General features: G+C 44.7%; 1 protein-coding gene across 8 annotated transcripts in view; it reads left to right on the forward strand.

The window, feature by feature from the left end:
- Window positions 1–11,824, forward strand: part of als2b (alsin Rho guanine nucleotide exchange factor ALS2 b) — a 150,771-nt gene extending 138,947 nt beyond the window's left edge. For all 8 annotated transcript variants that reach the window (XM_087988788.1, XM_087988787.1, XM_087988790.1 and 5 more), the window contains 9 exons: window positions 2,415–2,532; window positions 3,272–3,429; window positions 3,545–3,643; window positions 4,240–4,419; window positions 5,963–6,008; window positions 8,051–8,112; window positions 9,236–9,385; window positions 11,056–11,152; window positions 11,539–11,824. In XM_087988788.1, coding sequence (XP_087844914.1) covers window positions 2,415–2,532; window positions 3,272–3,429; window positions 3,545–3,643; window positions 4,240–4,419; window positions 5,963–6,008; window positions 8,051–8,112; window positions 9,236–9,385; window positions 11,056–11,152; window positions 11,539–11,577 — 949 coding nt within the window. In that variant the 3' untranslated portion in view covers window positions 11,578–11,824. The remainder of the gene's footprint in view (window positions 1–2,414; window positions 2,533–3,271; window positions 3,430–3,544; window positions 3,644–4,239; window positions 4,420–5,962; window positions 6,009–8,050; window positions 8,113–9,235; window positions 9,386–11,055; window positions 11,153–11,538) is intronic.
- Window positions 11,825–21,982: the final 10,158 nt, after the last annotated feature.

A 21,982-nucleotide genomic window follows, 5' to 3' on the forward strand; every position in this document is an offset into this window, starting at 1 on the left:
TTCCAATCCATCCTACTAGCCTCAGGAAGTATCTTTCTCACCTGCAGCAACTGTTTGTAGGCTCATGCCTCATTCAGGCTGACAGTTCAGTGCAGCCTTGAAGAGTTATTTTAACCCAAGACTTTCAAAGACTAAGAATCATTTACACAACAGAAAATGGCCATTCAGTCCATATGTCTGTGCTGCTGTCCAGATGAACAGTTCACTTATCTGCTATTCCACATCATCTCCCTATATCCTGGACGTTCTTTATTTTTCAATAATACTTCAATTCTTTCTTCAATCATAAAATTCCCATTGTGTGGAAGCAGGCCAACCGCTCCATCAAGTCCACAGCGATCCGCTGAAGAACATCCCATCCAGACCCAACTCCCTCACCTTATCCCTGTAACCCTGCATTTCAAATGGCTAATTCACTCGTCTTCACATCCCTAGACACTATGGGCAATTGAGCATGAATCTGCCTACACCCCACACTCGGGCAGTGCATTCCTGATCCTGACCACTCACTGAGTGAAAGGTTTCTCCTTACATTGCCATTACTTCTCTTGCCTTAAAACTGTCCGCCAAGTTCTTGATCCTTTCCAAAATAGGAACAGTTTCATCCTATTTATTCTGTCCAAATGCCACTTGATTTTGAATATCTTCTTCAGTCTTCCCTTATTAGAAAAACAGTTCCCTGATGTTAAATCTGACATTACAGTGGTGGATAACCACACTTCAAAATATTCCACTTCCAGTGAATTACATTTGATGTGCCCTGTGGTCAGGAAGGAGAGCGAAGCAGGCTTGAAAGGCCAAATATATATCCAAGTCCTCCTTCCGGTATAGATCCAAGTTTGTTATTTTACTACTTTGTTAGACAAAGTTTATTTCCACCCTCCACCATTACATCTCCAATTTGGAAACCCAAATAGCCTTCCCATTGTCCTTAAACTGTACAGTCTAGTGCAGTCTGGAGAGTCTCTGCCCCTTCTCGTCACCTTTTCCTTTATTCAAAAAGGTTCTGCAGTTTTGTCCATACTTGGCTCGGTCATTTTATCTGATTTACGTTTCCAGATCAGAGAGATTCCTTCTGATTGATCCCTGAATATTCCAAGTTAACATTTTATGACCACATGCAAAATGAAATGGTACAGGAACCAGATGATGATCAACAGGTGAAGGAAGGAGGGGATGGATTTGACCAGGAAAGTATGGCATACCACCATTGTCTCCTGGTTAAGGTGCACGAGAGCATCATCTGATTAGCAGTAATATTCATGGCTACATCCTGTGTGCTTCTGTTTTCTTCCTCTCTCTCATTCTTCTCTCTCGCGCTCGCTCTCTCTCTCTCTCTCTCTTTCTCTTTCCCCCCTTCTTTCTCTTTTATTTGTCTTTGTTTCTTTCCTCTTTTGCTCTTTCCTCTTTACCTCCATTCCTCCCATTTCCATTCTCACACCAAGCATTTTCTTTCTTGCTCATATTTCGAATGTTTTAACCATGACCGTATCTCCACAGTATTTCAAGATTGTTAAATGCTTTGATGCAGTCCAAGCTCATGATGGCTGCTGTGTAAATGCAAGTCCATTCATCTGAGCTTCGTGGCTGTCATCATATGTGAGAACCCAAAGATCGAGAATTCAAATCCTTCCATTGTAGAGTTTCGTAATTCTGTTAACTGATAAGATGGCAGCAAGGAAAGTTAGTCATGTAAACTGCTGAATTATTATAAAGCCTCACTAGTTCACTAATCTCCGTTGTGAAATGGAACCTACCCTTTGCTGGTCTGGCCTACATGTGACTACATTTCCAGTTAAGCAATGCATTGATTTTGAAGTTCTCACTTTATACATAGAAATCCCATCAAAACCTTGCCCCTCCCTATCTCTATAAATCTCCTCCAGTCCTACCACTCTTCAAAACATCACTGCTCCTCTAACTCTGGCCTCTTGAGAATCACCGATTTTTATCACTCCAGCATTGGTGGCCATGTCTTCAGCTGCACAGGTGCTAAACTATGGAATTTTTTTTCTCTGAATCTCCAATTCTATCTCCTTTTTTATTCACCTTTCATACACTCCTCAACTTACTACTGTACTTTAATCGATCCTGTGGCCATCCACCCTAATGTCTCCTTTTGCAGCCCACCATCAAATATTGCATAGTAACCCTTCTATAAAGTGCCTTGGAATGATTTACTACATTGAAGACACTAAATGCAAGTAGTTGTTGTTATTGTTGTCATCCTCTTCCTCTTCCTCATCCTCCTCATGTGATTGGTTCTTGATACCACAGACCTGCCAGGGATTGATATTAACTGCACTTTGCCAAGGTCAAACAGTTTTTCTCCAACCTCTTGATTGTGTTTGTTCTCAACATCTGACCCACCAGTGGAGAGCTTTCCAACTGAGTTTCTTTCTTTTTTGACTCAGCCCCGATTTCAGGAGTCGATCCCACACACAAACGTTGGAGAGTTTGGAAGTTATCCCTCAGATTGTTGGCCCCATCACGATGGATAAATACGAGACCATCCGGAAATATTTAATAAAGGTATTTGAGTCCTGATCATCCGTCTTGATGTTGTGTGGTTCTAGGATACATATAATCTAAGTAGCTGTGTGGGAAACAGATGCATCTCTCCACTTTGTCTCCTGCAGAGCTCAGTGTATTACTGTTTGCTTTCCGATGTAAGTCTTACAAACTAGAAGCTAACCCCTGCCCTTTATTTAAGTAGTCACTTGGCGATACAGAACCTGTATTGCTGGAAAAAGAGAGATGCAGTTGAAGCTTTTTGTTTTGCACTCAGAACAGATGCAGGAATGTCAATTTTCAAAGAGTATGTACAAACCATTTGAAAAAAGGTGCTAATTAGTTGGCGAGTGAACTCCGGTTGAGGCATTGATGTGGACCGTGCAGTAGGGACAACTATCCTTAATGATATTGCCTGGGCATGTTCCTTTCCCATGCACAAGTCCCTGTGTATGAATTATATAGACCTTCAAACAAGTGAAAGGAATCGCATTGCAATCCCTACGAATAATTTTAAGTTTGTTTTTAATGTAAGTCCTAGCCTGCACAGGACTGTTCAGAAAGTGTTGTACATTTGTGAAATCACATTTAAAATCTTTTGTGTGTCGCTCGCAAACTACAGAACTTATTCATACCCATTGACATGCCCTCTGCAAGATACAGGATCATGTCCAGGTGTTGCGTCATTATTTAAATGTTATAAAACAAAATATAGGTTGCTTGTGACTGACCTGTGGCCTATTCTTCACACCTTGGACAGGCATGTGACACCCCTCTACACCCACTGGGGAAACTGCTGGAGACACTGGTGGCAGTGTACAGGATGACCTACGTGGGAGTGGGTGCAAATCGCCGATTACTGCAGCAAGCAGTCAACGAAATCAAATCTTACCTAACTCGCATCTTCCAACTGGTCAGGTAATGAGAGCTGAGAGCCAGGACGACTGTCAGCAATTAGTTTAACCATTGCTGAAGTGGTGGATGAGTGCCACTTGAAGCTGCAAACTTGATTTGGCCCTCTGTTTTCTTTCAGATTTCTCTTCCCATTCCTCCCAGATGGAGACAGTCTAACCCCAGGAGCACACGATGATGAAGAGGTTGACAGCGAGGAAGGGGATTTACTTATCCAAGGGTAAAAGATTGCTACTTGCTCAACCAGCCATGAGTGGGATTGGGCTGTGCCTGTTTTAGTCTTGGCTGAAAAGCTAGGACTGAGTCCATCGTGATGTTGGAAATCGATTATCCTAAAAACCAATGCAGAGATGCCCAATCACGGGGAAAGTACCACGTGGGTACAATGAACAGCATGGTTCTCCTAATGACCTGAGATTTGCCCCTGGCTATCTGAACAACTTTACCTTTTTTTATACTGATACTGTGTTGAGTGGTGCAGTACACCTGGGCAAAGACCGGGCATCTTTCTATTCCACCAATAGTTCTGCTTGCTGGTTGCATCCCTGGCACAGTGCCAAGTGGAAACTTAATTCTTCTCACTCCAAGGAGAGAGGGAGTGGGTGACCCTGAAGCATTTCGCATACCCTCCCAGTTTATCCATCAGCTCTCAGTTGCAAGGCAGCATCAGTAGCAGGGCTGTCAAGGTCTTGCTGGATTGGGCTTATGCTGTTGGTCCCCTGTCTTTTCCCATTATCATCACTTCAATACATTAGAATCGGGTTGGTTTGGAGATGCTGAATGTGTGAAGGTTAACCTCGTTCTTTGTTCCAGTAGGGTCCCAGTGGTTACGAGCTGTGGCTTGCTCCTTCCAGTCCTGTTACCCCGGCTCTATCCACCTCTCTTTACACTCTACGCTCTGGACAATGAGAGGGAGGAAGATGTTTACTGGGAGTGTGTGCTCCGACTCAACAAGCAACCAGATCTGTCCCTACTTGGTTTCCTGGGAGTACAGAAGTGAGTGTTGTTTTAAAGGAACTCTAAGCCACTGTTAAAGATGACAAAGGTGTTTGGCGCAGTGTGACGGGACGGAATGCATAGCTGATTGTGACTAGCCAGTGTGCCAAACCTGAATCTTCTGTGAGATGCTGAATGCCAGTGCAGTAAGTGAGTCTGTGGTGCATGGGCCTCACCTTGTCCTCATTGTTTTGAACCTTGCCTTGGCTAATTGTTTCTCCTACTGTGTCCGAAGTCATAGCATCAGGGATTCCAAATTCCTCTTGCCAAGACTAGCATATGACTTGTATAATTTCAAACAAGTCCATAATGGGTTAGAGAAATCAGGTTAGAATTGATGCCAAACTGTACAACTCTGAGCATGTTTGATGAGGACAGCAGAGAGGGAGCTTCACTCTGTATCAAACCTAAGCCTAAGGTCATGGCTTACTGGACATCAGTGCTCCTGGATACTTCAGAGATTTGTATAACTTACCATGGAGACCTGAAGGTTCTGAAGGAGTACCACTAGTGATGTTTTCTTGAGATCCTTCAAATTGAGCGGCAAGAATAGCAGTCCATTGTCCTTTTCCCAAACCAGCGTGGTCAGTGTGGAGGTGTTCATCACTTCAAACCAGCTCCACGTTATTCATGTGTCGGACATCACCCACCTGAAACAGCTGCTGTACTGGGAATTCAGTCACGAAAGGTGACTGTTATGAGGACCATGGAAGTGCTTGAGCAATACTCTCAAAGTATCCCTACCAATTCTTGGGAGTCCTTGGCTTGTGACAAACTGGTGAAGTCATTTAAGAAAACATTGAAGACATGGAAAGATAGTTTTGATAATGTGCAGGATTGGAGTTGAGGCATTAGACAGAGTACAGGAACCTCCAAAAACCACCTGCACCTGATCCTCCAAACAGCACCTGCCTACCCCACATGTGGCAGAATCTGCAGATCATGCATTGGACTATCAGCCATCTCAAAAGGCAATGGAGTGAAAGAAAATCATCTTTTTTCTGAAGAAGTAACTAGTTCTGTCACTGCCCTGGGAGTGTTCAGTTGTATATTATAGAGAGAACCCTGCCCTGTATTTACCTAGCTGTGTCCTTTTTAAGGATTTACACCATAATACCTCCGAGTTGAAGGATGCTGTGTCTAGTGACCAATGTATGGAGAAAGTGAGGACTGCAGATATTGGAAATCAGAGTCAAAAAGTGTGGCACTGGAAAAGCACAGCTGGTCAGGCAACATCGGAGGAGCAGGAGAGTCAATGTTTCAGGCTTAACCCATTCCTGATGAAGGGCTTATGCCCAAAACATCGACTTCCCTGACCTACTGTGCTTTTCCAGACCCACACTCTTTTGACAGTGGCTAGTGTATGCTGACTGACAGAGGACTGGATTGTAATAGTCTCTTCCTTGAATTATCACTGGCTCAAGTGTGCAAATATGCTGTTCATGTTTATAGTCATGTGGTCTACTATGGTTTACCTTGCATTGATGATGCTTTACCACATCTAGTGAGTTTTAACCAGTTTTCTTCTGGTTTTAATTTTCAGGAAGTTTTGGCCTGTCACTGTCTGTCTACTTGGAGAGAAGATGGAGGTATAGACACTACATTTCTTCATATTATTGCTCAATTCTCCCTTCCACTTTTATTATCTTCTCCCTTTCCCCTTCCCCTTTTTCCTCGTTTTATTGGTCTCCTCTACCCTCTCGGGCAGTGATTTAATAATGAGGTTTACAATAACGTGTCAAAGTGAGCTTCACAGAAATGCAGACATGAGTGACAGACTGTCTGACTGCCGTTCTCCATTCCCCATTCTTGGTTAGGGAGGCCTCCTGTAACTAGTGAAAGAACTACACTGACATCGGCAAACTGAATTCCAAGAATCAAACCTTGACACCCTTTGTTGATCTATTCAACAGTGATCCCCCCAGGCTCAAATAACCTTCCATCTGTAGGTGTATTCTACTGAAATACTATATGGTAGACATCAACGACCTGTTCTATTTTACAACTTGAAAGTGGTATAGGTGCATTTTTTGGAGGGATATGATTGCATTGGAAAGGGTGTAGAGGAGATTTTCCTGGATATGTTCTGGACTGGAGCATTTCAGTTATGAAGAGGGATTAGACAGACTGGGGTTGTCTTGATTAGATTCGATTCCCTACAGTGTGGAAACAGGCTGTTCGGCCCAACAAGTCCACACCGACCCTCCGAAGAATAACCCACCCAGACCCATTTCCCTCTGACTAATGCACCTAACGCTATGGACAATTTAGCATGGCCAATCCACCTGACCTGCACATCTTTGGACTGTGGAAGGAAACCAGAGCACCCGGAGGAAACCCATGCAGACACAGGGAGAATGTGCAAACTTCACACAGTCACCCAAGGCGAGAATCGAATCTGGGACCATAGTGCTGTGAGGCAGCAGTGCTAGCCACTGAGCCACCATGCCTCTTCTTTGGAGTAGAGGAAGTTGACAGGGTGGACATAACTAAGTTGCAAAATTATGTGGGGTATAGGCAGGGTAGACAAGAAGAAACTTCTCCCTAGATGGAGGGATCAGTGAATGGGACATACCTTTAAGGTAAGGGGCTGAAGGGTTAGAGGAGATGGAAGGAAAAAAATTGGATTCAGAGGGTGGTGGGAATCTGAAACTCATTGACTTTAAGCTGCAGTCAAAAACACTCATAATATTTAAGAAATATTTGAGATGTGTACTTGCAATGACAAGCATACGTGGCTATGGGCCAAGTGCTGGCTAGCTGAGATTAGAATAGTTAAGTAGTGGTTTTTGACAGGCATGGGTGTGATGGGCTGAAGGGCTTTTTTCTGTGCTGTTGATCTCTATGACTGTACAAACACAGATTCTGTCTGCAAATGCCTTTCAGTCCAATGTAACGGATCCTTTTGTTGACTCCAGTCTGTGCATTGCCAGTTGTAGTCAAAATTAGATTCTTTCTTTGGAGACAACAGTCAGATCTTCAGTCAGATTCTACAGGTAACCTGCTCCCTGATGTTCAGTCACAGCTAAATGTAAAAGAGGAGGTTGAATTCATATTGGAAATAAAACTTTAATTCTATACCAGAAATCTGAACCTAGAGAGTGTAATCTTTCTTTTGAATGTTAGCCAGAAGGAGATTGAACTCATTAATATGGATCTTTCACAACCGGACCCTCTGGGAAAGATAGCACGACAGACCTGATTAACATGCAGTTTAGCGATGTTAGCTCACAGGGTCAGTCTGTGAAAGGAATGTGAAACTGTCACTTTCCCAGTTCTGACATCTTATCCCTTGTAAGTCTCCAATCCATTTGCTTCCCAGCTGTGAATTTGCTATTAATCCTGATACAATCACCAAAGCTTGTGCCCACCATGCCCTTCACTCCAGCCTTGACTCCTCTATGTCCAGTCTTCAGCAAAAGCTATTTGACCAGAGCATTGACTAGTTGTAGCATGAGGTGTGGGAAGATACTCTGCACTGACCCAGTAGTTGAGCATAGAGAGGATGTTAGCTATGCCAAGTGACCTTCACCAACCAGTCTTTCCTCCCATCTAACCATTCTCTGAGATTTATACAGCTGGCAGAGTTTCTCCCTTTTCCTTGTAATGATGTCTGGTTCATCCTTCCCAGGTACAATCCATCACAAAGGATGTTTGCTACGCTTCTGCTATTGAAAGTTTACAGCAGATCAGGTAAATCAAGTGCATACTTCGCTGCCCAAATATCCCGAGGGTTTGTGAGTTGTTGTATAAAGAGGCACAAGACTGATGGACTTCAGTAGATTAAATGCAGTTCACTGTGTCTAACATCTCTTAAAGTCTAGCTGTGTCAACTAACTTATCACCTCACCGGATGAGAAAACTGTGTTAAGTAACAGTGGGAGTTTAAGTAACGTGTAATCTTTAGCTCTTGTGTCAGTATCTGCTGCCTGAATCTGAATGTACAGTTAACAAGGTTAGATGTGTTATGAAGGCAGAAAATTAAGTGTTTTTTATTTGTTCGGAGGTTACTACTCATTGAGTTGAGGCTGAAATTTTGACTGTTCCACGTGTGTGCACATGACCCCACCACAACTTCCTCAGTACAGTTCAACACATACACAGCCAGAGGACTAATTCAAAGTAACTCAAATTCATAGAGCAAGAGAGAGACCTTTTTTCTTCTATGTAAAAAAAAAATCCATGTTCTCTTAAAGCCACATTGACAGCCTCATGTGAGCACTTCTGATTTTGCACTTTGGGCACCATGGTTCACAATCAGTCAGGTTTCGGTCTTTAATATGGCTTCTCTGGTCTTATCAGCCGAGATCATAACATTATGTCCTCCGAGCAATAGCTCGGTCTTTTGGTTACTAACCCTGTGGTATCATCATTACACTATCGTCATGAAACAGTTAAACAGCAAAGTTTGAGGCTTTGTGAAAGACTGGCATTATATTAGAATGGAACCAAGGTTGAAAGAGTTCAGTTACATGGAGAGATTAGAGAAGCAGAGATTGCTCTCCTTGATGCAGTAAGTAGGAGTTTTAGTCGAGATCTTCAATGTGAGAAAAATGTAGAGAAATGATTTCCACTGACAGGAAGGTCATAGCTAGACAATTTAAAATATTTGTTGAATTGGAGAGGGGGTTGTGGAATTTCAAATGTTTCTTTTAGGAAGCGAGTTGTGAGCTAAAATGGGCCAAGAGGCTTCCTCCGGTCATGTACCAACATGGTCTCCTTCTGGACTGGTTTCCATTGCAAAATGTCATGAATCATGGCAGAGTTACATTCCCAGGACCTCCTGGTTATGAAAAACTGTCTTTTCTCCCAACAGCACAACCTTCACACCAGCTGACAAGCTGAATGTTATCCAGCAGACCTTTGAGGAGATCACACAGGAGGTCCTGACAATGCTGCAAGAAGACTTTCTTTGGTCCATGGATGATCTCTTCCCTGTCTTCCTGTACGTGGTGCTTCGAGCAAGGTGAGAGTGCTTTTCAATACTCTTAAGTAGCCCCTTTCTGTACAAATCACACTTAGACCCACATCGTAGTCTTCTCTCATCTCTCAGAAATCTGTTTTGTCTGCAGTTAGTTGTCAACTCGAAGACCAAGCCTCCTTGCAAAATATCAAATGATTGATGGTACAACACAACACTATATCCCACACTATTTTGTACCCAATGACAGTACAGGAGCTTCTGGTGTCTCCCTTCATGTAAAGTGCTGCTGTGCGATTCTGAGCTGGGGTAGGAAAAAAAAACTAGGTTTGTTCAGCTGTTTTTACCGACTTGTCCTCGAATCCCTGGAAAGTGATTGGTTTGTGTTCGCCCCCACCCTAATTCCCACCCAATAAATTCTTGATCTTTATCAGGTATGTGCACTTGGTCTGGGAGGAGTGTGAGAAGTGCTTAGGCTGGTGGAGATTGTACTCATTTCCTCTCCTCGATGTAAAAATGGCAGCACTATTCTTCAAGAAACTGTCCCATCCCTACCCAACTGCTCAAACCTTGTGTGCCCTGGGTGTAAATATGGGCAGGACAGTGGGACATCACTACGTTGTACGATCCTGTTCACAAGCCTCTGGCAGGACCCACATCCATTGAGCAGGCATCCTCCCAGTTCTTCAAACTCTTCCTTACCTGACACCGTCACACAGCAGTGATTAACTGCAGAAAGCCCGACTGATGTACTTTGTACCCCTTGGCCACTCTAGCAGTCAGTCACCCTTTCAACACTGAGCAAAAGAAAGACTTGCATTCTTGTTGCACCTTTGGCAATCTCAGGATATCTCAAAGTACTCAAATGCCAATAAAGTACTTCTGAAATGAAATCACTGTTGTTATGTAATAAATGCAGAGGCCAATTTATTCGTGGTAAACTCCCACAAATATCATTGTGATATTGATCAGGAATCTGTTTTTGTAATGTTGTGCAAGGGATAAATATTGGCCAGGGCACCAGGAAAAACACCCCTCTTCCTCTTCAAATAATACCACAGGATCCCTTTTACATCCAGCTAAAAAGCACACTTGGGTCTTGGTTCAATGGTCATCTGTAGGATGCCATCTTCAGTGCAGCATGCCCCCGGTACTACATTATAGCTTCAGCCAGGATTGTGTGGTTGAATATCTGGAATGGGACTTGAACTTATAACCATCTCATTCAGGGATTGAGGTGCTTGCTGCTCACTGAATCAAACTTGGTCAGAGACAAAAAAACTGCAGATGCTGGAACCCAAGGTAGATAAGCAGGAGGCTGGAAGAACACAGGAAGCCAGACAGCATCAGGAGGCAGATAAGTCTCAAAAGGGTTACACTTGAAATGTTGACTTCTCCACCTCCTGATGCTGCCTGGCTTGATGTGTCGTTACAGCCTCCTGCTTGTCTATTCACTGAATCAAGACCGAAACTTCGGCTGTTCTACATGTGCAAGCACACGCCCTCACCACAGCTCCCTCAGGACAATTCCATACGCACAGCCAGACAACTAACTCCAAATGACTCACCAGCCATGATATATCCTTCTGAAACTTTAGTTGCCTAGTTCAACTTGGGTATTGAAACCTTCCCTTCTGGTCGGACATCACTCGTGCATCATTTTGGGAAAGGCTAAAAATTGCTTTCTAACATAAAGTTGCATTCTTTTACCATAGGATCAGGAATTTGGGCTCAGAGGTTCATCTGATTGAAGATCTGATGGATCCTTCAGTACAGCACGGAGAACAGGGGATCATGTTCACCACCCTGAAGGTTAGTATGGGACAAATATAGTACTTAGGGATGAGGGAGGAAAAGAGGGATTGTCACTGGGAGAGGGAGGGAAGGATGGGAGCATGTTGCTAGGGGAGGGAGAGAAAGAGGGAATAGGTTGCTGGGCTCAGGGAAGGAGGAACAGAACACTGGGAGGAAGGGGACAGGTTGCTGAGAAGAAACGCAGGAATGGATTGCTGGTAGAGGGAGAACTTGGGTCACACTGAGTGTGCTGCCTGGATTCATGCACTGCTAGAAAGCTGTGTTAAGAAGCGACCCATGCAAGCTCTGTGCAAACCATTGGAACAAGGGACAAGGCAGTATTTGCAATAATGCGTAAAATGCTTTTCACTAACAATTTAATATTGTTTTGTATTGATCTGCAGGCCTGCTATTATCAAATTCAACATGAGAAGCTAACATAGGAGAACACAGACCTTTCCTCTCCATTCCCTTCCTCTGACTCAAATGAACTGTGCAACATTTGGATGGCTGGCCTGTGGATGCAGATGTGGTGCATTCGAGCACCCAGTTAGAGACAAGCCCGTTTTGGTCTTGACCGTGTTCTGTCACTCCCACTCACTCCCAAGATCTCTCACTGAGTTGTTCTCATTCAGATGCTCATTCTGCTCATCTCTCTTCCCTGCCTTGCAAACTCATTCACCCACCTTCCTTGCACACACATTTGCTCAGCCTCCCTCATTTGCTTCCAACCTCCCGTGCACCTGAATACTTTTGCCTGGGTGTACACTCCCACAGTGACGGAATTTGACCTGAAAAGTTTTAAATCTGAACAACTGAGGTTAACTTTACAGCTTATTTCACATGAAATGTATTTATATGGTGTTTCATTGGATAACAAAAGAAAATTGGTTAGGACTTATCCTAGAGTAACAATGCACCAGAATCAAGAAATGAAATGACTGACAATGTATTTGTGTTGTTACAGAATAGACTAATTGGAAAGTGAGTACAGAGAACTGTTCCAGTATTTGGGGACATAATTCTGTCTGCTATTACACTGAATATTAGGGATATGTGGCACTGCTATTTCTCAGTCTCCTGGAACCCCCTCATTTCACCTGTTGAGTAGGGACAGAGACGGGGGGACATTACGCCTGCACACTTTAGGAGTTCAGGGAAGACAACAATGTAATGGCAAGTCAATATCAAACGTTAATGAGACCACAATTGGAGAAGTGTGTACAGTTTCTGAGCTCCACACTACAGGAAGGATGTTGAGACATTTGTGAATTAGCTTCATTAGGAAGCTGTGTGGTTTGGTGAATTGACAAAACTTGAAAAATCAGAACTATTTTCATTAGAACAGAAGATGGGCGAGGTTAGAGACTGTATCCAATAGTTGCTCTGGTATGGAATGATGTGGGCAGTGGGGGAGACTGTCACAGAGGAATCATGGTAAGTACATGGTTCAGCATCAAAAAAGGTGTAGGATTATATAAGATATTTTGGAAAAGTAACAAGCAGTCTTAGAAGATTGTGAGGCTGTGAAATTCACCTAATAAATTAATGGGGAGCCTTGTTATTTCCATTAGTTTCTACAAATTCCAGTTGTTTTTATTTGTAGTTGTGACTGGTTGGTTGAGTTGGGACCTCCTTCTGCCCATGGTTTCTGATCTTCATTATTCTTCCCCTTCATTGCTTTGAGCACATATAGGGAATCATGGGTAATAATTGTAAAAGAGATTTGAAACCCTGTCCCACTTGGATTCACCTCAAACCCTCTTTGTTTTGCCCACTAAACAAAGCTGTGGCACTTTTGGGGGCTTCGTTGTTCAAAGGGCGTTTTGATTAATTCCAGATGTCAGTTGCCACTTTTTCATTGTGTTGACACCAGCTGAGGTTCGATTTCTTTTCATATTCCTGCTTTTTCTTTAGCCATTTTCAGAATCATCAAACGTGTGTCTTCCTGAGTCATCTGTACAAATTCACTTGATAATTCTGAAATTCCTCTATCTGCTCTAAAATTCCAGTTTTGCCTCATTTTTAGATTTCCCCCTCAGTGTCTGTGTCAGTGTCTGAAAACCAGTGATCTCTTTCCTGTGACTGGCCATCTGACCTCCACACACTACTCCAAATGTGATTGATCAGTGTCTAATGCAGTCACTTGACACGTAAATGTGGAATATAGATCTAAAGTAAAAGGTGCAGTACTGGAAATGTATTGCTCTGTCCCTCGTACTCTCTGAGGTATCCGATTTCCCTGAGATGGATGGGGATAGCGCTGACCCCCTCAAGGTCACAGCTCTTCTTGAGGTACCTCTGCACTGCAAACCCGTGTACATTTTGTGATTGTCCAGGAATCATGTGATTTCAGCCTCCGCTAGGGGAACAGGGTATCTGCTGTGTGCAGATGGAGATAGGAACGTGAGAAGGTTAAATTCCCCTCTGGGATGACAGGCTGCCTAAAGTGTTTCAATATAAACTGGCTTCCCATTGAGAGTAGGTTGTGTTCTCTTGTGATCTGCGTGCATGTTGAGTTGTGATAGGGAACACCAAATGATTCTCCCACTCTTTATTTAAGTGCCCTGTCAGTGAGAGACATGGGATGTGGAATCTTTGCTTAAGGATAGGCTCGAAGGGCAGTGTGGGTGACTTATACATAATATAAGGCCATTTTGCCTGTTTAAACTTCCTGCACAGATTGCTTCCCACCTGCTGTCTGCATTTCTGATGGCCAGTCATTGCTTGAGGTCTGTAGGACATTTTAATGATTAATTCCTGTAATATTTTGCTCCTCTCCACTTCTGCCTCCCAAGCTGTATTTTCTATAATCCTGTTAACCCTTTGATAAATGGGCCAGAGCACTGAAGAATCATTGTTGTAACTCTTTCACTGGCTGTGGGGTTCAGTGGGTAGCTTATTCACCTCAGAGCCTTAAGTTTAAGGGTCACACCCCGCACCGGAGTCCATGAGCCAGGTTGACACTCTGGTTCTGAGGGAGTGTTGCACTCCTGGAAGTGCCATCTTTCAGTTGAGACATAATGAGAAGATGGTCCCAAAGACTGAGTCAGATAATTAAAAGAAAGTCCCTCAATAATTTGATCAGGACATGCAAGTAATTCTGAAGCACATGAAGAATCTCAGGGTCATGAACCCTGCCTTTGATACTGCTGCATTGAGAGTGCTTTACAGATTCTGTCCTGTCAAATATTGTCACACTCGTATTGCAGTATTCTATTTATTAATAAAAGGTTTAATATTTTGTAGTCTTGTGAAAACATTGAAGAGATTGAATATAAGTCTAAAATGTGTACAGAGAATTGTTTTAAAACTGACATTGTATATTGTGTTTCACAGTATATTGGATTATTGTGATCCACAATGGCTGCAATAAAGTGGAACTCGCGCCTCCTCAGGCACCTTTATTGTTTTGTACCTGCAATTCATTTTGTCTCCTTCATGTACAGCTAATGTGACATAGTCATTACATAAAAGTTATGTGTGTCCTGATAGTTGTGAGCAGTTTTCACCTTCACAGTTAAATGTTCCTTAATAAGAGGGAAAAACAGAATAATTTGCATTTTCAACAGATAATTTTGAAAATTTCTTTAACAATTCACTTTATCCTCTCCACTTCCACATGAAAGCATTCCCCCTATCCCTCAGGTCATGCAAACTGGAATTTGCCTTCTTCCACTTTCCATTTTTAGTTCAAACCAGATTCCACGCAAATACCAACCCCACCCTCTCATTTCAGTTGATTCCATAGTCTCTACCATCTTTGACACTTCAGCCTGACATTTGCCTTCCTCCTCTCTTTTTCACATCTGGCCCTTACAATCCCTCAACTGTTCAGAGCAGGTCCAAGGCTGAGAATTCTATCTTGAGTGACTCATTTTCTCACTCCCCTTCTACAAGGCACAAACAGCAAGAGTGTGATGGTATACTCGTTACTCACTTGAATGACTACAGCTCCAACAGCACCCAGAAACTTGATTCCATCAGTGCAAAGCTGCCCACTTTATTTGGCAAGCTATCCATCACCACCTACATTCATTTCCTCCGTCACCGATGGCAGTGTGTCTTGTACCATCTACAAGATGCACTGCAGCAATATGTCTTGCCTCCCTGGACTTTGTCTTCCAACCCTGCAAACCCTCAGAATGAAGACAACAGATTGTTCTTGAAAACACATGAATATTGTTGGCTAGGCCAGCCTTTATTGTCCATCCCTGATCACCTTCGAGAAGGCGGTAATCAACAACTACCTTGAATTTAGTTGAATAGGTTTCTGGACCATTTTATGCCAGACTCTAAGGATGGTAGGTAAGTTAATTGAGAAGATTATTAGAGATGAGATATACATGCATTTGGAAAGACAATATTTGATTAGGAATAATGATGTGGAGGTGCTGGTTTTGGACTGGGGTGGACAAAGTTAAAAATCACAACGCCAGGTTACATTCCAACAGTTTATTTGGAAGTATAAGCTTTCAAAGCTCCTTCATCAGGTAGCTAGTGGGGTAGGATCATAGGACACAGAATTTATAGTAAAAGATCAAAGTGTTATACAATTGATGCAGTGTTGAACAAACCTAGATTGGTGTTAGGTCTTTAATCACTTAGAATGGTGATCCTGCCCCACTAGCTACCTGACGAAGGAGCAGTGCTCCAAAAGCTTGTACTTTCAAATAAACCTGTTGGACTATAACCTGGTGTTGTGTGATTATTAACTTTATAGTTTCCAGGTTTTTCTTTGCAGCCCTTCTTGAATTAGGGCACTACATTCGCCATCTTCCAGGAGCTCATCTGTGCCCAATGATGATGCAAAAATATCAGCCAGGCACACCCCTTATGCTAGGTACTTAAGATTTAATCTGTTGTTGGGACATGAAACTGTGACTATAAAAGTGAGGTAGATTTTGAGGATCCAGAATGTAGCACTGCAATTGATACAAGGTTTGAGATTCTTGCAATTTTGTATGAAGAGGAGCAGGGCTTCAGTGAGGATAAGCAAACTGAGCATTATCATGTACTGGCTGTTCAAGTGTAGGGAGTTTGAAAGTAATGTAACTGTGTTAAGGATAGCCTAGAGGGGGATAGATACCAGTCTGAGTGGGAGTGCTTAAGGCTGTGTTGGCTGCTTTGAACCATGGTTAAAGGCAGCTTGGGCTCCAGGAATTTGGGATAGGAGGAGAAGGATCCAGCTGTCATTGTCCACATAAGTACTGACCACATACGTAGAATTAAAAGGAAGATTTTGTTGAGTGGTATTAACAACTGGGGGTAAAATTAAAAAGCAGAACCACAAATAGTAATCATTTTGAGGTTATTTCCTGAGCCGTGAGCCAATTCAAGAGTTCAGTGCTTGTCTCAAAAACTGGTGTTGTAGAAAGGGGGTTTGATTCTGGGGGCTTTGAAAACAGTACGGAGAATTCAGAAGGCTGTACCCTTGGGACCCTGCTGAGATCATCTTGTTGAATCATATAACACAGGCTATAGAGAGCTCTGAAAATGAGACAGTATGGAAGCGAAGTGTAATTTGGAACATTAAAGAAAAAGGATAAGGGAGGTGGTGGTCTTGTAGTAACTGTACCAGTCCAGTAATCCAGACACTTGGTGAATATTCTCCAGCCACGAGGTCGAATTCCACTATGGAGGAAGGTAAAATTTGAATTTGGTAAATATCTAGAATTAAAAGCTATGCCTGATGATAAACATCAGTCAATTGTTGAAACCTTGTTGGTTCATTGATGACCTTGAGGGGAAAGAAATCTGCCATCCTTATTTGATTTGGGATATTGACTTTAGTACTGGTAATTCTCAAATGCTGTTGGAATTGCCCGAGCAAGACAATGCGCTGGCACCTAACCTCTCTACAGTCATCCCTGCCTCAGCTGAGGGCCACACTCTCTCAGAATTGCAAAGGACCCACTCTGTACTACATCCTCAGGAGAATTCATACTCTCAACAAACAGTATTTCAATTCCATCTCAAACATCAAAAACTGTAAGTACAACAAACTTTTATCTACCCACCTCCATAACCAGCACTCCTCAAACATTCCAGAAGATTCCCCTGGCCTCGGAATCTACTCAGATGCCATGAGCCATGCAGCTGTGTTTTAAAAAATTCTCAAGGTCAGGTTCGTAGGAGAGTAGTCTGACACAGAACAAACGACCAAGAGGCGAGTCTGCTAGAATATGAGCATTTTATTCCCCGCAGCGTCGCCACAACCAGGTCTCATACTTACAACGGGTCTGGCTTATACTCACTCTACATGTTACCGGAACTGGGAGCCGTCAGTTCTCGTAGAGCGGTTGCCAACAACCCACGCTCGGCGGTTAAACGTAACCCCGGAGCAGACTCCCGGGTCTGGCTTATACTCACTCTACATGTTACCGGAACTGGGAGCCGTCAGTTCTCGTAGAGCGGTTGCCAACAACCCACGCTCGGCGGTTAAACGTAACCCCGGAGCAGACTCACCGAACTGGAGACTTTTCCAGCTGATATACTCTTTTCCAGATATAAACATTCATGTGAACAGCAGAGCAAGGCTAAAAAACACATTCCATTCTGGTTACATACAGATAAGAAGATTCACACGGGGAGGTGTGTAATAAGATTCACACGGGACTAAGCAACACCTCCATTCCGGTTAGATTCACACATGTATTGGGACATAATTTTTAACCGTTTCACCACAAGCTGCCACCCCCACGCTGATTGATGATGTCACTTCCACCCCCATCATGGCCACTCCCACAAACACTTCCACCCCTCTCAATTCCTCATGCATCACACGTGACATCACTTCCGCCCCTCACATCATCGCTGATGCCACATTCTCAGTGACTTCTGCCACCCCTACTGCCATGGTCACCACCACTTCCGCCCCCACCAGCGCCACTCACCTGCATTCTGCTGACATGCCCCCCACAGACACCACTGTCACTATCCCCACCCCTTGAGGGGAACACTACCCCTGCTCATGACTCCACCCCCATTCCCCCACCATCACACCCACTCAAGTTACAGGTTCCGCCCCCACTCCGAGCTCTACACCCACATCAGATCCCAGCTCCCAGCCCTGCCGAGTTTTCACCATTCCCCCCAGATCTCCCCCTCACTGAGGACGAACGATCAGTCCTCAGCAAAGGACTCACCTTCATCCCCCTCCGTCCACGCATCAATGAATTTAATACACGCCGTGACGTTGAACAATTCTTTCGTCGCCTCCACCTCCGAGCTTACTTTCACAATCAGGATTCCTGCTCACCTTCCGAGGACCCCTTTGTCCACCTCCAACACACTGCATCCACCTGGACACCCCGCGCTGGCCTATTACCTGCCCTCGACCTCTTCATTTCCAACTGCCGCCGGGACATTAACCACCTCAACCTATCTACCCCCCTCCCCCACTCCAATCTCTCACCCTCACAACGCGCAGCCCTCCAATCCCTTTGCTCCAATCCCAACCTCACCATCAAGCCAGCGGATAAAGGGGGTGCAGTGGTAGTCTGGCGCACTGATCTCTACACCACTGAAGCCAAACGCCAACTCGAGGACACCTCTTCCTACTGACCCCCCCTTCCCCCCCCCCCCATCACCAAACCATCATCTCCCAGACCATACAGAACCTCATCACCTCAGGAGATCTCCCACCCACAGCTTCCAACCTCATAGTCCGGAAACCCCGCACTGCCTGGTTCTACCTCCTTCCTAAGCCTGACCACTCTGGCTGACCCATTGTCTCAGCATGCTCCTGCCCCACTGAACTCATCTCTACCTATCTCGACACTGTCCTGTCCCCCCTAGTCCAGGAACTCCCACATACGTTCGAGACACCACCCACGCCCTCCAACTCCTCCAAGACTTCACCATAGATATCCAATCCCTCTACACCTCCATCCGCCATGACCAGGGCCTCCAAGCCCTCCGTTTTTTACTCTCCAGATGTCCCCAACAGTACCCTTCCACCAACACTCTCATTCGTTTGGCCGAACTGGTCCCAACCCTTAACAATTTCTCCTTTGAATCCTCCCACTTCCTCCAGACCAAAGGGGTAGCCATGGGCACACGTATGGGCCCCAGCTATGCCTGTCTCTTTGTTGGCTACGTAGAGCAGTTGATCTTCCGTAATTACACCAGCACCACTCCCCACCTCTTCCTCTGCTACATTGATGACTGCATTGGTGCCACCTCGTGCTCCCGCGAGGAGGTTGAGCAATTCATCAACTTCACCAACACATTCCACCCTGACCTTAAATTTACCTGGACCATCTCTGACAGCTCCCTCCCCTTCCTGGACCTCTCCATCTCCATTAATGATGACCGATTTGACATGGACATTTTTTACAAACCCACTGACTCCCACAGCTACCTGGATTACACTTCTTCCCACCCTACCTCTTGCAAAAATGCCATCCCATCTTCCCAATTCCTCCGCCTCTGCCGTATCTGCTCCCAGGAGGACCAGTTCCACCACAGAACACACCAGATGGCCTCCTTCTTTAGAGACCGCAATTTCCCTTCCCACGTGGTTAAAGATGCCCTCCAACATCCCGCACCTCCGCCCTCAGACCCCACCCCCCCAACCGTAACAAGGACAGAACGCCCCTGGTGCTCACCTTCCACCCTTCGCATAAACCAAATCATCCGCCGACATTTCCGCCACCTCCAAAAAGACCCCACCACCAGGAATATATTTCCCTCCCCACCCCTTTCCGCCTTCCGCAAAGACCGTTCCCTCTGTGACTACCTAGTCAGGTCCACGCCCCCCTACAACCCACCTTCCCATCCTGGCACTTTCCCCTGCCATCGCAGGAACTGTAAAACCTGTGCCCACACCACCTCCCTCACCTCTATCCAAGGCCCTAAAGGAGCCTTCCACATCCATCAAAGTTTTACTTGCACATCCACTAATATCATTTATTGTATCCGTTGCTCCTGATGCAGTCTCCTCTACATTGGGGAGACTGGGCGCCTCCTAGCAGAGCGCTTTAGGGAACATCTCCGGGACACCCACACCAATCAACCACACCGCCCCGTGGCCCAACATTTCAACTCCCCCTCCCACTCTGCTGAGGACATGGAGGTCCTGGGGCTCCTTCACCACCGCTCCCTCACCACCAGACGCCTGGAGGAAGAACGCCTCATCTTCCGCCTCGGAACACTTCAACCCTGGGCATCAATGTGGACTTCAACTATTTCCTCATTTCCCCTTCCCCCACCTCACCCTAGTTCCAAACTTGCAGCTCAGCACTGTCCCCATGACTTGTCCGGACTTGTCCTACCTGCCTATCTCCTTTTCCACCTATCCACTCCACCCTCTCCTCCCTGACCTATCACCTTCATCCCCTCCCCCACTCACCCATTGTACTTTATGCTACTTTCTCCCCACCCCCACCCTCCTCTAGCTTGTCTCTCCACGCTTCAGGCTCACCGCCTTTATTCCTGATGAAGGACTTTTGCCCAAAACGTCGATTTCCCTGCTCTTTGGATGTTGCCTGAACTGCTGTGCTCTTCCAGCATCACTAATCCAGAATCCTCAATCGTGTCAGTCAGCCGAGAAGCCAAAATGAACGGAACAAAACTGGACAGATACTGGCCATTTAGATAAGCACCAGAAACAATGACTAGAAATTCAACCCCTCAAAACCCTCCTTATTAACATAAGGGGCTTAAGCCAAAAGTGGGAGACCGGGCCTGTTCTGTTGTGCTCATGGATTCAAGCTATCACAATCCCTTTCCACCAGAACAGACCCACTAGAGTTGGCAATACTGTGATAAGAAGTCAGGAACAAGTTACCCTGAAAATCCAATATAATCACTGAGGTCAATATGCAGCAGCAATTTCTGGAACTGGAAATCAATGAATTGGCATGCCCAGTGGTGAAAGTGGAGCTGCACAGCTTAGTCAGAACATTGATCACCAAAACCTGCATGTTGTCCCACTCCAAGTCTCATGCTAGGTTGACTTGGTACTTGGCCGTCACAAATTCAAAATCTTGCAACTCACTTGCAAAAACAGCACCGTTTGTGTCTCCGCTCCCTAATAACCACAGTGGTTCAAGAAGGCAGCTCATCAACCCTGTATCCAGCGCAGTTTCAGTTGGGCGGTAAATGCTGGCCCAGCTAGTGATACCCACATCCCTTTAATCAAAAAATGTGTAGGGTAGTGTTGCAGGTAATGTGAACCATGGTGTGGAGGGAAGAGACAAAGTGCACAAATATAAGAATGCACCAGCAAGTAAGGTCAGAATAGAGAAAAATTTGATCAAGACAGAATTGAAGGCTCTTTATCTGAATGTATGCAGCATTCATAACAAGATGGATAAACTAATTGCACCAATGAAAATAAAGAGGTATTATCTGTTAGCCATGATTGAGATGTGGACACAAAGTGACCATGGTTGGGATCTGAATGTTCAAGCATATTTCATATCTTGGAAGAACAGGAAAATGAAAAGGCGGTGGGGTGGCTTTGTTCGTAAAGGAAGTGGTATAGATCTTCAGCTGGAATCATGATGTGGCAAAAAAAAGCCTTGATTATTCTTGCAGTGTAACTTTTCTAAGGCATGCATGTAGACCAGAGGAGCAGAAACTCCCCCAATGCCTTCCTTCCATTGGCTCTGACCACTTTCCATGCCTTTCCTCCAGAGGTCTAGCCTCCCTCAACAGTCCTAACCACACACCCACCCAAATCCCAAATTCCCCACTCCTACCCGACACAACCATTCTCCCCATCCTGTCCTCCCTCATACTCAGCTCCACTGATATGTACCACAATCTCTGAGCTGCTGTAAGAATCACTGCTTTCTTAGTACATGCCATGACTGTATTCTGGTTGACTAGAGATGGGAA

This window comes from Chiloscyllium plagiosum, unplaced genomic scaffold (assembly GCF_037043375.1).
Source record: "Chiloscyllium plagiosum isolate Xiang-an unplaced genomic scaffold, Cpla_swu_hap1 HiC_scaffold_7, whole genome shotgun sequence".
Taxonomy (NCBI): domain Eukaryota; kingdom Metazoa; phylum Chordata; class Chondrichthyes; order Orectolobiformes; family Hemiscylliidae; genus Chiloscyllium; species Chiloscyllium plagiosum.